Genomic DNA, 13,399 nt, shown 5'->3' on the forward strand with positions numbered 1-13,399 from the left:
ATATCAATTTTTATTTTTTTCTAAGCCTTATACACTTTTTCAAATTTATCCATTGTTATTTGGGGAGTTTCCACTAATCAGAATATAATAACCAACTAAGCAGTAGTTGCCATATAACTAGTCAGTTTACCCTATAATCCTATGCATATTTACTTAAAAGGCAGCTCCACTGAAATTGAACAAGTCTAACTACAAGGCCTTGAACTGTGGTGCTGGAGGAGACTCCTGCAAGTCCCTTGGACTGCAAGGCGATCAAACCGGTCAGTCCGAGAGGAGATCAACCCTGACTGCTCTTTAGAAGGCCAGATCCTGAAGATGAAACTCAAATACTTTGGACACCTAATGAGAAGGAAGGACTCCCTGGAGAAGAGCCTAATGCTGGGAACAATAGATGGCAAAAGGAGAAGGGGATGCAGAGGATGAGGTGGCTAGATGGAGACACGGAAGCAGTCGGTGTGAGCTTAAGTGGACTTTGGAGATGGTGGAAGACAGGAAGGCCTGGAGGAATGTTGTCCATGGGGTAGCGATGGGTCGGACACGACTTCATGACTAACAACAACTACAAGGTAATGGGAAGCACTTCTACGTATCATAACATGTACAACATATAATCTAATAATAATTTCAAAACATTTTAAAAAAAACATTCTTCCAAAAATGTCTAAATTTACATATGAATGACAGCCCTTTATTTCATGTCCATTTAAACAAACCATTCTAATCAGTTCATTTCACGTTCATATTGCAAAGGTAGTTTTTGAATGGTCATAAGTAAAATTTGAATGTATACAAACCATAAGGAGTTCTGATCAATCCACTTCTATTTAATACCATCATATGAGAAAGTTATATTATCTACAATTAACAGAGACAGAGCTTTCTGGCAAGCTCTGGAGAGTTCCAAAGGTGTACAAATTGCATTATCCAAGGTCCTATAAAGTGAACATGAGAAGGAGGGAGGGAGGATCAGGATTTTCCTCCTGTACTGTTGACCCTGTATTTTATTTTTATTAGAACCATTTCACTTCCATTTTCAGCAGTGGGAGGGAATCACAGAATCATGCAGTAGACTTGAGTTGAAAGGGGGCAAGAAGGCCAACAAATCCAACCTCCCAGCTCAATGAAGCGCTCCAAGTTAAAGCATCCCTCCCAGATGACTGTCCAGCCACATGCTGAATACCTCCAGTGTGGAAGAGCCCACGGCCTCCCTAGGTGTTGTGCCTAACGCCTCGGGGGAGGCGTTAGCATGCGAAAGAGGGCCAGAAGCCCCCAGTGAGGATCAGGCTTTAGAGCAGAGATTTATACTTGGTGCCCACAGCACAAACACCGCCCCCACCCACCACCCGACTCTCAAGTTTTTGAGGGAGTTCCTGGAAATCGGGAAGGGGAGTCAGTTGTCATGGAACGTGCCCAACTCAGGCAGAGACTTCAACGCTTAGACCAATTAGAACAGAGAAGGAGACAAAGAGGTTTGTCCAATCCCCGTGGAGAGGGACGTGTGAGGAGATGGAGATCCACATGACAAATCTCAGAGAGGTCAGAAAGGAGAGGGCAACTGTGTTGCTTGGAGCTCTCTGCGGTAGCTCCTACACTATCCGTCGTAAACATAAATCCTGTAGTCGTTTGGAATAAAGGTTTTTAGGTTTTTATTGCCTGCGTCTGTGTGAGTAATTGAGGATGTGAGTTACGACCTCACGACACTAGGTCACTGATTTTCCTCACTATTCAGCTGGAATCTGGCTTCCTGGAACTTCAGCCTATGCTTCCATATCCTGCACTCTGGGGTGACTGAAAAGAGATCCTGGCTCTCCTCTAGGTAGGTACTTTCAGAGCACTATCACATCTCCCATCAAATTCCAGTACCCTAATCATCTTTGTCGTGCTCCTCGGAAACTTCTCCAGTTAGTCTGCTTCTGTTTAAAACTGTGGAACAGAAGTGGACACAGTACTCAAGAGGAGGCCGAACCAGTGCTGCATAAAGGGGAATCAGTACCCCATGCAATTTGGAAATGATCCCTTCATTAATGCAGCCCAAAACAGCATTTGAAGCTACATCACCTTGCTGACTCACATTCAGCTAAGAACCTACAAGAATTCAAAGTTCTTTCACACGTGTACTGGTGTTGAGCCAGGCCTCCCCATCTTGTCACAATGCATCTGGTTTCTTCTTCCTAGGTGCAGAACTTGGCATTTGTCCGTTTGAAGAATATAATTTTTTCCTGATGACCAAACAACTGAATAATGGACACAGAGTAATGGACAAGTGAAAAGAAACCAGATTTAGACTAAACCTGGAAAAATGTCCTTACTGTCAAAGCATTACAATACTGGAACCTATTACATGGGGAAGCAGTGGTCTCTCCCTCACTGGAGACTTTCGAAAAGTTTTTGGATAGTCATCTATCTAAATGGGACGGTGTAACACAGCGTCCTGCAATGGCTGGGGGTTGAACCTTCTGGCCCCTTCTATGATACTATGAAAGGCTGTCACAGAGGGGAAGGCCAGGATCTTTTCTCAGTCATCTCCAAGGACAGGACACGGAATAACAGGCTCAAGGACAGGAAGCCAGATTCCAGCTAGATGTCAGGAAAATTTTTGTGTGAGAGCAGTACGACAATGGAGCCTAGAGAGGTTGTGGGCTCTCCCACTCTAGAGGAATCCAAGGGGCAACTGGACAGCCATCAGAGAGGGTTGGTTTAACCTGAGGCACCGCACTAAGCAATGCACTGAACCAATGGCCTTCTTGGTCCCTTCCAGCTCTATTATTCTATGCTCATATGATCCCCGTGGCATTATAATTAAGACAAGCATACAAATCACGGTAGTGATTTACAAGAATGAAACCGCTGAAATTATCCTTCAAAGATTCTAACTTTAAAATTTTTAAAACAGCAAATCCACAGGAAATAAAGGCATGGTGGGAATCATGGAAAGGTTTACGTTCCTCACCTCACTACTGTGACCTGCAGCTTTGTTGTTATTTAAGTACGGGAGTTCCAAGATGCATGATTTGAACATATATGTAGTTTCCTCACCAGAAACGCAATTCTATGATCAAGCCAAGATCCAGTGGAACTGTGAGAGTTCCACTGATTAGCTTTGTGCAATTTCCTAAAATGGAGTAAGAAAAAAACAGGTGGTGCACAGACACAGAGTGGGTTCACAGAATATCTATTAGTGGCACAGATTTTCAAAAGCAACTATTAAAGCTTAAACGCACTAGCAAAAAGCACCTTTTAATGAGGCAACAAAACAACCAGTTCACAGCTGTTATTAAGACAAAGACTGAAGTCTATTCTTAGGAAGGTTTTTATACATATTTTTAATACAAAGGGAGCCTGTAGCTACACTTTATTTTAATCATCTCTGATAGTATGCTTTTCTTCTGCTCATTGACTGTTTTAGAAAGGTATTTTATATGTTTGTGTACAGATTCTCTACTATAAAGCAGCTTGTACACAGACAACATAATAACAACCACCTTATTTTCTGAGAAGCTGGGCAAAATTCTCAAAATATTTTCACAAATATCAATAAATATTTGCCCTCTAGTATACAGTATGCCAGGGTGCTGGAGCAAGTACTGATCTTTCTCTTTTCATTCTAAATATTTTGTTCATTGTCTTTGCTCACAACTTATATAGCCCTTGCCCATTCAAAAGGGTAAAAATATGCAGATTTAAGAGCAAACATAAAATAAAGTACTGGTTGCATAAAAGGAAAAAACGAGGTCCTGGATCTAGTCAGTGCCTCTGTAAGCAGGACAAATTGAACTTTGTGTGTGACTCCTTGAGTTTCCGAGGAAGAAAATTAGGATCTAAATTTAATAATATACTCACTTTAATTTCAAAACTAAGCTGAATGTCTTAAAAATCAGCCTTCTGTGTTTTGTGTTAATATCAGACAGAGATCACTGAGCTACCTGAAGAGATCAAGCACAAGAGCACTCCAGCTACCAAGAAATTTAGGCCACTAAGCAGTATATCTAAAATATTCCAGTCCTGCTACCAGGCTGAAAGTCCAATTTGTGTTGAATAACTCCAAATCAATGCTTGTACAACAGCAGACCACAAATTAAATACATGTTGCACAAGCAAAATAAAACCCACAGATGAGAAAATACTATTTCTGTGTCCTTCCCCAATATGCCTGCATTTCCTTTTGGAGTCAACATGGACATCTTTATTACAAAGGTACGGGTATCATCCTGGGCTGCATGCATTTCCAAGCTGTCCTGCACAAGTTTTCTCTCTCTTTCTCTCATTCACATATTTGCACAGACAGGAATTCAGTACAGTCTAAAAGGCAGAGTTCTGGAACTTTTAAGAATACAAGAAGATGCCAGGTGGCTTTCTTTTACCCCGGAGTGCAATGTACACCCAACACAAATGCAGATCCCCATCAATTTTAAAAGTTGCAGGCCCAACTTAACTGCACATATTCTGGTAGAATAAGAAATTACACTGCAGACATAAAATTTTTATTTCATTCAAGGGTCACATGTTTAAAAAAAAAAGCCAGGAAGTAGCAGCTCAGGCCCAAATTAGTATTTATATATTTTGCTGATAACTATGAAATGAACCAAATGGAAATGTTTTAAGCATGTGCTCAAATCTACAACTCAGATCAAAAGAATGTACACACTGATACACTCTGTCTGGATCAAGCCTCATATAGTTAATGAGCCATCACAAATTGATGATTGTAGCCCACATTTTAAAAATCCCTTGAAAAACCCTTTAATTGTCTTTTGGAGTACACAGAATATCGCATAACAAACTACTGAGAGTCTTATTTGCCTCTTCTACTAAGCTCTTTCAATTGCTTAACAAAATTTGTCAAATGCATGTTTAACACTTTGAGATGAATTTCTATGAAGTCCATTTAAACTGTTATTTACTCCAGGTTTAAAATCATTATTTAATATGCTAGAAAAAACACTGGGCACAGAATATAAAATATACACTTAGAAAAATGCAAAGCGTTATGTTCAAGCTGAATTCATAATTCTAATAAATAAAATGGGGGCTGCTTTTCCTAATTCACATTTTACAATGTTAGTTACTGAGCATTTTAGCATAAAAACACTGTTATGCTAAAATATAAAGCACACAATGATGCCACAACTTTTTGCTGACTTAGATAGAAGGCACTAGAAATTAAAACACTTGGAATATGTTTCATTCACAAGGTAGAATCTCTCCCACAAAACTGTGATTTCAGCTGGTGTTGAACAGGAGCCATAGACAGATAAATAGTGCCCCAAAATTACTCATTAGGGGCATGGCTGAGTTCTCACTCCAAGGGGGGGAAGCTAAATAGGCAGATTTGCAATAAATAATATACCTAAACAACAGGTTTACAATCTCCAAAAGAACAGAACAGGGATGTGTGTTACTCACAATAGAAAAATAAAATGTGTCTTCTGCAAAGAAAAATTAATTTTAAATTTACAGCAATTTTTATAGCATTTTTGTACAAGAGACAATTAAACCTCCTTATAAACATTTATTTTGTACCTGCTAAAAACATAATTGATAAATCATCACTAACTGTCTTAAACAAGATTTATCTTACTACGACAGATAACAACATATTCATCCACATATATAATATGTGACCATTTTGCTATTCATAATAAAGTTACTTTTCAGCTGTGAACTAATAAGTGCATTTTACTGGAAGCTGCTCCTTGCACTTACTAGTGACTCATTCACACAGACACTTTTCATCACTTCTGACCATTTCAGCATTCTTCCAGAACCCTTCCTCAATGCAACATGTTTTCATACCAGTTGCCTTTCAACCAATGAATTTTTACAGTGAATAAGTATTTGTTTAATTCCTATTCTGCAATATTCTAACGGGTGAAATGCAACCTTGCCCATGTGCTAGATTGCATTTGATTGACCATCTATGTCCTCCTTAGATGGAGCAGGAATTAGCCCGTTTTCTAGGAAGTGGGTCTTGGACAATGCTGTCTTGTTTACGTCTACAAGACGAACATATTGTCTCTGACAGTCTCCAAAGTCCCAGCCTGAAAACACTGTTTGACAGACTATATATAACACAGTTACAGAAACTATTGCTTATCGCAAGCCACGTTGTTAAGAAAGAAAGCGTTGGGTTTTCCAGCACCCCTGAGCTCTCTAGCACAAAGTAGATGATGTAGGGGAGCCAGAGTGCATAGAACACACTGGTTATACGAAACAAAACCATGGCATAGCGGCGGTCTGGCGTATGCCCTGTTTCTGCAGCAGGATCCACTTCGTGACTAGGAAAACGAGCTCTCCTGTCATTTATTTCTTTGGTATGCTGCTGGCAGATTTTGAATATGTGAAAGTATGTAAAACAGATGATGAAGGCCGCTGGTGCATACAGCAAGCACACAATGAAGCCAGTGAAATAAACGTTGGTGAGCCAGGAGGTTGCACACCACTCAAAAATGTCTCCGTGATAACCAGGCTTCCCCCAGCCAAAAAAGGAAGGCAAGAAGATTAGGCAGGAATAAAGCCAGATCAAAATGATGCAAATCCTCAATCGGCAAGGTGTGACCAACTGGTTGTAGGAGAGTGGCTTCGTGATAGCGAGATAGCGATCCACACTGATGAAAGCAAGGCAGGCCATAGAAACGCTTTTCAGTACAGAGATGACATATCCAAAAACCTGGCAAGCCAAGGACTCATGGACACCTGTAGAGTAGTGAAGCAATGACAAGGTAGGAACCAAGCAGCTAATACCAACAAAAAGATCAGCATATGCCATTGTCTGAATAAAATAGCTGGTGGTGTAGTGATGTAATAGCGGAGCACAGTGAAAGACAAAAATGACTGTCAAGTTACCAGCGATAATCAAAAATGTGAGTATGACAATAATAATAGTCTCAACAATGCAGATGTCAATGGCACTGTAGTGTCCAAATCCAAAAGGGCAGGACTGATGCTCAGATACATTCGCAATGCTGGTGCTCATATTCAGAGCCTTCCACTCAACCCAGGTGGACTGGTTCATGGTTTGTATTACGTACGAGGTGACTGGAATGCCACTAACTAGGTGACACCTGGTTTTATTTCAGTGTCTCAGTTTCTCAAAGTAGATTGTGTATTTGTTTCTGCAGAGTTAACATCACAATGCAAAGAAGGGAGGGAGGCCACTACTCAGTTTCTCCCTGTACTTATTCCTTTCTTAGCAAAACACAAGGCACTTCTAAACAAAGCCATTCATGCTGTTCATTTAAAAGACAGAAATACAAAGAAGTGAAGAGGAAAAAAAGCCCATGTTGCGATAAAAACCTCTGGAAGTGCATTTTCTGGGTGGGTGGGGTGGACAGGAGGTTCTTAAAAAAGGAATAATGGGGTGGCAATTCTCAATACAATGTTTTCTTTAAAAAAAAACTTGCTAGGAATTAAAGTCCAAGAACAACGTAATTGAGCAGTTCAGTAAGACGCTCATTCTAGTGTGCTGGATCTTTTGGCTTTCTTCAAGTAACAATGACATTTGCTTCATCCTAATCCACTCTGCACTGGTAAGAATATAATTCTAGACATACGAATGCAAACAAGCTTCATTCGTCTTTGGTAAGGTGTAAATCAATTGTTCAGACAGTGACTGATTTGTGGACAGCTGGGTCATCCCTTCAGCGTATAGTATCCTCTCCGTTTAGTTAATAACATCATGTACAGGAAAGCAAAGGCACACAGAGACACGGTGTTGGACAATTCAGTTTGAAATACATGCTGTCCGTTACAATATTAAAATCTCGACAGGTTAATCCAAGGTTCTCAAAGAACACAAAATTGTCTTGCATTCAATTTCAGGGATGATAACATGAAAGCATTGTCTTTAGAAATAAAGCCACCACTGCCAGAGCAGAGGAATGTTACAGTGACGTTCACAGCTTTATCCATGTCATTTCTCACCTCTGTAACGATGTCCACCTTGTTTCATATGCCCCAACGCAAGGGGATCATTAACTCCAATCTAAAATCTTCCAAGAAGCTAATGAAATGTTGATTTAACAGGAAAATCTGTCACTCTATGCTACTATTCCACTAGTCTTCTGGCTTCAGTTCCTCCGTTGCTGTATGTACATTTTCTTTATACAATTAAAGTAACCATCTGCTTCAAAAACTCTTTTATCTTATAAGCCAAATAGTTCCATATTCATTATATTTCCAGTTATGACACATCCGAGGATTAAGAAAGCTCTTTCAATGCTTGTTAAGAAGCAAATATTTGACTACTGTATGGATTTCATTCAGTATATGCAGCAATCTTGCTTTTTAACCCACCCACAATCCACACCCAAACCAAATGCATCTTTAATTATTTAAAGATGCAGGGAGAAATTAATCATCCTAAATCTTTTTGAAAACCCAATAAAACCAGAAGGAGTATCAATTTGAGGTTAACATTTAGCTGGAGGTTCTTTTTCTTTTCTTTTTTCTTTTCTTTCTTGATGTGCTGGAATCTCATGTGTGCTGTTTAATAATCCATGCCGTACCTTCTGAAAAGAAATTCCTTACATGAGAAAGAAAAGATTTTTCTCTGGTCCTGCTGCAGCAATGGGATAGAAAGCATCTTTTCCTAAGTTTTAGGTCTCCTATTCATCGTCATCACGCTGTGCTGAAAATCCTTGTCCTTTCCTGATCTCCACAGAATGTGCCCACTGCTCACTTCTTATCTGAAAGCAGTTCACTCTTTCACAAAATTAATACTGTTTGAATTAAATTCTCTTGCCAAAGCAGTAAGACAGTGTCTCTCATATACATTTGCTTTGTCGGAAGCTGTGGAACATATACAAATCCTATTTGCTGGGGTCAGTTTTGAGGATGCTCTTGCTATTTCTTCCATGTTCTCTAACGGCTTGCACCTATGTCTGTCTCTCCTCTTCATCCTTAGCTGATGCGGAAAAACTCGCCATCAGAAAGGTGACTCGGTCCTTCAGCCCCAATCAAAAGCACAGCCAATGGCTATTGCAGCTGAAATTGTCACTAGGTAACAGTTGCCAGGCACGATGCCGGCTTATAGCCTTCCACAGCAAGCCAGGAATAAGAATGGCAAATGAAGACAAGGAAAGTGACCAACCTACATATATTGAGGATTCTCGAAACAGAGTGGCTGCATTCTTCCAGCGAATGAGGCATGAAAATATTCATGGGAATAACTCTACTTGCTCCACCCTTTATTATACTATAAAGCACCCACTGCTACCTAAGTCAGCAGTAATCCAATCCCTGCTGGCAAGAAACATCTATTAATTATTAAACTCACAAATGAATTAAAAACCTCCATAAAGTCAAATGATAGTTTGACGTTTCAAACATTAATGCATTTTACTGCAATTAGCAAAAACTGAAATTCTTTTCCCAATCCAAATTACTAAGGTGGTACAAGTAATATTATATTACTAAGGTAATACAGCTTTGGCTATGGAGGTATAGAAATACATACATACATACAACGAAGGTTTGCTGAAGAAATCATCCATATACCTTTACTTGCATACACTTGCAAGGGAAAACAATTCCAACTAATGCTCAAATTTCCAATAAATTCATGCTACTACTCAGATTAATATTTATATAAATTAATGTGATATCCTCATCAATCAAATGTATGAAGTGTTATCTATATTCTAAAAGCGAAAATAACAGTCTTAGTTATTAAAGTCCTGCACAATGTCCCAATCCAGTAAGTTGTTTTTTAATTATCTAATTTTATACATACATACTGTTCACATTATTCTTTTTGCATTTTCAGAAAATGCATTAACAGAAAATGCATACGTAATGCAATTACCAAAAAACCAGGTAGACATGTGACATACAGGGAGGTACACTGGGGGAAACTGGCCCAGACCTACATGCAGAGGGTCCAGATAAACATGGATTCAGAGGCACTGCCAACTTTCTTCTTTGATCTCAGATGCCCATTAGCTTGCTCTTTATGGACTGAAGTGTTTTGCCAAGGTATGTTCAGTTAATTCATGACAAATGGACCTTCACATCTGAATGTACTGCATCAATATGCATAAACATTTTATTTACTGGCAGTATTTGTATGCTACACTATAGGCAGGCATGTTCTGAAGCAAGGAACAGTTAAAAAGCAAAACCAATTTTGAAAAATTAAAACATTAAACACAGGATGACAGTAAAATGGGGGCTGCTCAGCAACAAAGGCTTCCTAGAACAACGGCATCTTCGTCAAGCGCCCGAAAAAGCACAAAGTTGGTGCCTGCCCGACCTCCAGAAGCAGGGAGGTCCAGTAGAGGCAGCAGAGTGACACTTCTTGGCCACCTGCTCCACCAAGCAAGAGGCACCGTCCTGTGCTCTAGAGGCGTCTGCCCTGTTCACTTCAAAGACGATACCACTGGCACTCCAACCAACATCCAGGCTGCTGAAATACCAGAGAGCAGAGCAGGCTTGGCAGCACCAGGGAGGGCTCGCAGAGGCCACCGAGTCTGTGCCCCTCACCATTCCACAGTGAAGCTGGAGCAGATGGGCCAAATGGACCGCCCACCCCTGCAGGAGGGAAGTGAGCTCAAATCTCATCAGGAAATTGTTTGACCTTGAATCCACTCTTTAGTTTGCAGATGACTTATCTCATAGCTGAGATGCAACATAAAAATATGTTCCCATATGGTGAAGGACTATTGTACTTTGCAAGTGAATCCAAAGCCATTTTTATTTCAATTTTAGAGACAATCCATAAAATTTTAATGTACTGCTTCTAAGGTCAAATACACTTGCTGCTGCTGTTGTTTTGAAAATTTGTGTATATTTTGTTTTTTTCCCCCCTCAGGTGATTGGGAAAATGCACAATGCAAGGAGGAGGAGGTTCCTATGAAGATTGTGTTTGGGCCTCTCAGAGAGAAATCCACAGAGCCTAAGAGCACATCTCACAAAGCCCCTCCAAGGTCAGATATAGCACTTCAATCTCAAAAGGGGGAGTCAGAAGTCCAACCTGAGGCCTCTCCCCTTCCCAGCTGGCTTCCCTCCCAGAAGTTGGAAAAGCCACCCTGAAGCCTTACCCGAGGAGTGTCTGGGTAAGCTGGGCAATGGCATGAAGAGCCTCTTTCCCTCCCCCCACCCCAAAGCACCTTCCCCCAGACAGGCTAATGCACTCATCCAGCAAAAGCACAGGAGATCAAGACTGCCTCTGCCACTCCTCCCAGCCCCCAGCAGGGCACAGGCAGAAACACCCGAGGTATCTACAGATGCTTAAGGCATGAAAAAAATAAACTGTTGAGCTGCTAGGGTCCAGAATACTTATACACCAAAGATGGTTTACCTGGCAAAAAAGATAAGTGGATAATATAATCATTTAATAATCATTAAGGTTCTGGTTTGAATTCCAATCCTAAGTAAGCCGGGTCAGCAAATGCCTGTGGCAAGTGCCAATTAGGAATCACCCTCTTAATCAGGAAATACGGAAGGCTTTTGGTGAAGTGATCGGTCTGTGTTTGTTTTACCACCCATTTCAGCAAAGTCTGACAATTCTGCTTGTTAGCATTGTGACACTGCTTGTGAAACAATATTGTTAATTGTTCAATAGTGAACAAAATGCCTCTACTGTAGGCTTATTATATAATATTTCAACAGCTTTGTCTTTTCACTTTGGTGGTTTTATCTGGCATACTAATGCATCTTTAGCTTTATTCTTTACCAGCTCACCTGCCACAGGTGTTCAGTAAATATGAAGCCAGATTTTATAGTGGTTTCCGATAAATAATGACAGTACGCTCAGCCTCCACAGGCTGCAAGCACCATCTGGCAGCACATGTTCAATATTCTGCCATACTGGGGGTGGGGGTGGGGGGGCTTGGCAAGCAGAGGTGCCACGGGCGCTCTGATTCCAGACAGCTTAATTGCTCTTGCATGGTGCAGGAGCAACAGAGAAATCTCAGAATTGCCAGCAAGGCAGCTATTCTTTGAGGGCTCCATTCCACGGAAGCCTCTCCATCCCCTGCCACAGAAAGCCTCACCCGAAGTGACCCTTCTGGGTTGAATTCCACATTGCACAGCAAGCAGAAGCCAGACTTTTAAACTGCTGACAACCGGATGGCACTGACATTCTTTAGGAGTGCACAATCCCAGCCAGCAGTACCGTCTAGATGTCACGGACTTTCCAATCAACACCTTGCTGGTGTAAATCGGCACTCCCTCCCTCCCTATCATGGTGCAAGGCAGATCAGACCTGAGACAGAAAATTCTCCTTAGCAGAAGCAAAAATACAATAAGAACATATTAAATGACTATTATCTTGTTGCCTTTTCATGCCATCCAGAATCAACTGTCTCAGACATCTTATTCTGCCTAATGGCAGGCAGTCCAGAGGCTTACTCAGAAGTAAGCCCCACTGCATTCAGTAAGGTTTCCCTGGAGATACGTGTGCATGCTTGCTGTTGCCATGAGGGTCCCAAAGAGATTGGCACTAAGTAAACTGGCAGAGGAGACTGGAGCATTTAGAATTGGAAGAGCTTATGAAACCCCAAGGTTTGCATCCTCCTACAACAACTTGCTGATCCAAGGAGTCTGTGCTTTAAGTTTTTCTTTTTATACCCCTCCAAAAAAGGATTTCAATTACAAACCATCTATGAAGAAAATCTGCCATGAGATTGCTAGAGAAAGACACACTGGGATGAAAAGCACACACAGACAAGCCCTCTTTAAAATGCATCCACTTCGTGGGATTAAGCAGCATGCACAAGCCTTTCTCTGTGGCTGGAGCTCCCAACATCCACGCCCAGGGGTCAAAGGGGACCTCCTCCTCTCACCCCACGGGGCTGGGATGCCCCCGTCTGCCTAAAGACGTTGGGTGAGCCACAATGCAAGCGGCTTCCCTGATCGAAATGGATCCTGGGCGCCTTTGTGCAGCAACACATCCTCTCTTCAACCATACTGCGACCAATTCCAGCAAGGCTCCACAGCCACTCCTCCTCTTTACACGGGATGCTCCTCCAAAACTGTCCTCAAGGGAGCCCCCTCCAAAAAAACTCAAAGTGCTTCTCAGCCTTGCAGGGGAGGGGGGCCCTTCCAGAGGCACCTTGGTCATCCCCAAGCTTCTTTCCTCCCAAGCGGAGATCCACTTCAGCCTCTCCTTTACCAGCATGCTGGGAATCTAGACAAAGGGACAATGGCCGCCCACTGGATAGGCAGGCATAAGCAACCAAAGTTCGGCTTTTCACAGCTCACCATCCAAATTAAAGACTTCACTCTAGTTCATGGAAGGACTTTCTCTTATGTTGAGCACGTTCAGAGTTCTGTACAGGAAAACACTCGCTAGACACAGGATGTTCATTTAGTTGTCCATGTAATCTAGTTCAGGAAGAGAGGGGCCACTTTACAAGCAACCACAGGTAAATCAGCACTGCGTGGACTCAAGAGCAGAAAG

General features: G+C 41.5%; 2 protein-coding genes across 4 annotated transcripts in view; both read right to left on the reverse strand.

Annotated features, from left to right (window-relative positions):
• Nucleotides 1-13,399, reverse strand: part of RABGAP1L (RAB GTPase activating protein 1 like) — a 108,499-nt gene that overhangs the window by 72,374 nt on the left and 22,726 nt on the right. The gene's annotated exons all lie outside the window — the stretch shown is intronic.
• Nucleotides 5,502-7,114, reverse strand: GPR52 (G protein-coupled receptor 52). The gene has a single exon (XM_044439087.1). The coding sequence runs from the start codon at nt 7,010-7,012 to the stop codon at nt 5,927-5,929; it is 1,086 nt and encodes a 361-aa protein (XP_044295022.1). The 5' UTR covers nt 7,013-7,114; the 3' UTR covers nt 5,502-5,926.

The sequence above is a fragment of the Varanus komodoensis genome, unplaced genomic scaffold, assembly GCF_004798865.1.
Source record: "Varanus komodoensis strain SLA01 unplaced genomic scaffold, ASM479886v1 scaffold34_1, whole genome shotgun sequence".
Lineage (NCBI taxonomy): Eukaryota > Metazoa > Chordata > Lepidosauria > Squamata > Varanidae > Varanus > Varanus komodoensis.

Excerpts from the sequence above, each read along its gene's own strand:
- GPR52 (XM_044439087.1), bottom strand. The coding sequence starts at position 7,012 with ATGAACCAGTCCACCTGGGTTGAGTGGAAGGCTCTGAATATGAGCACC.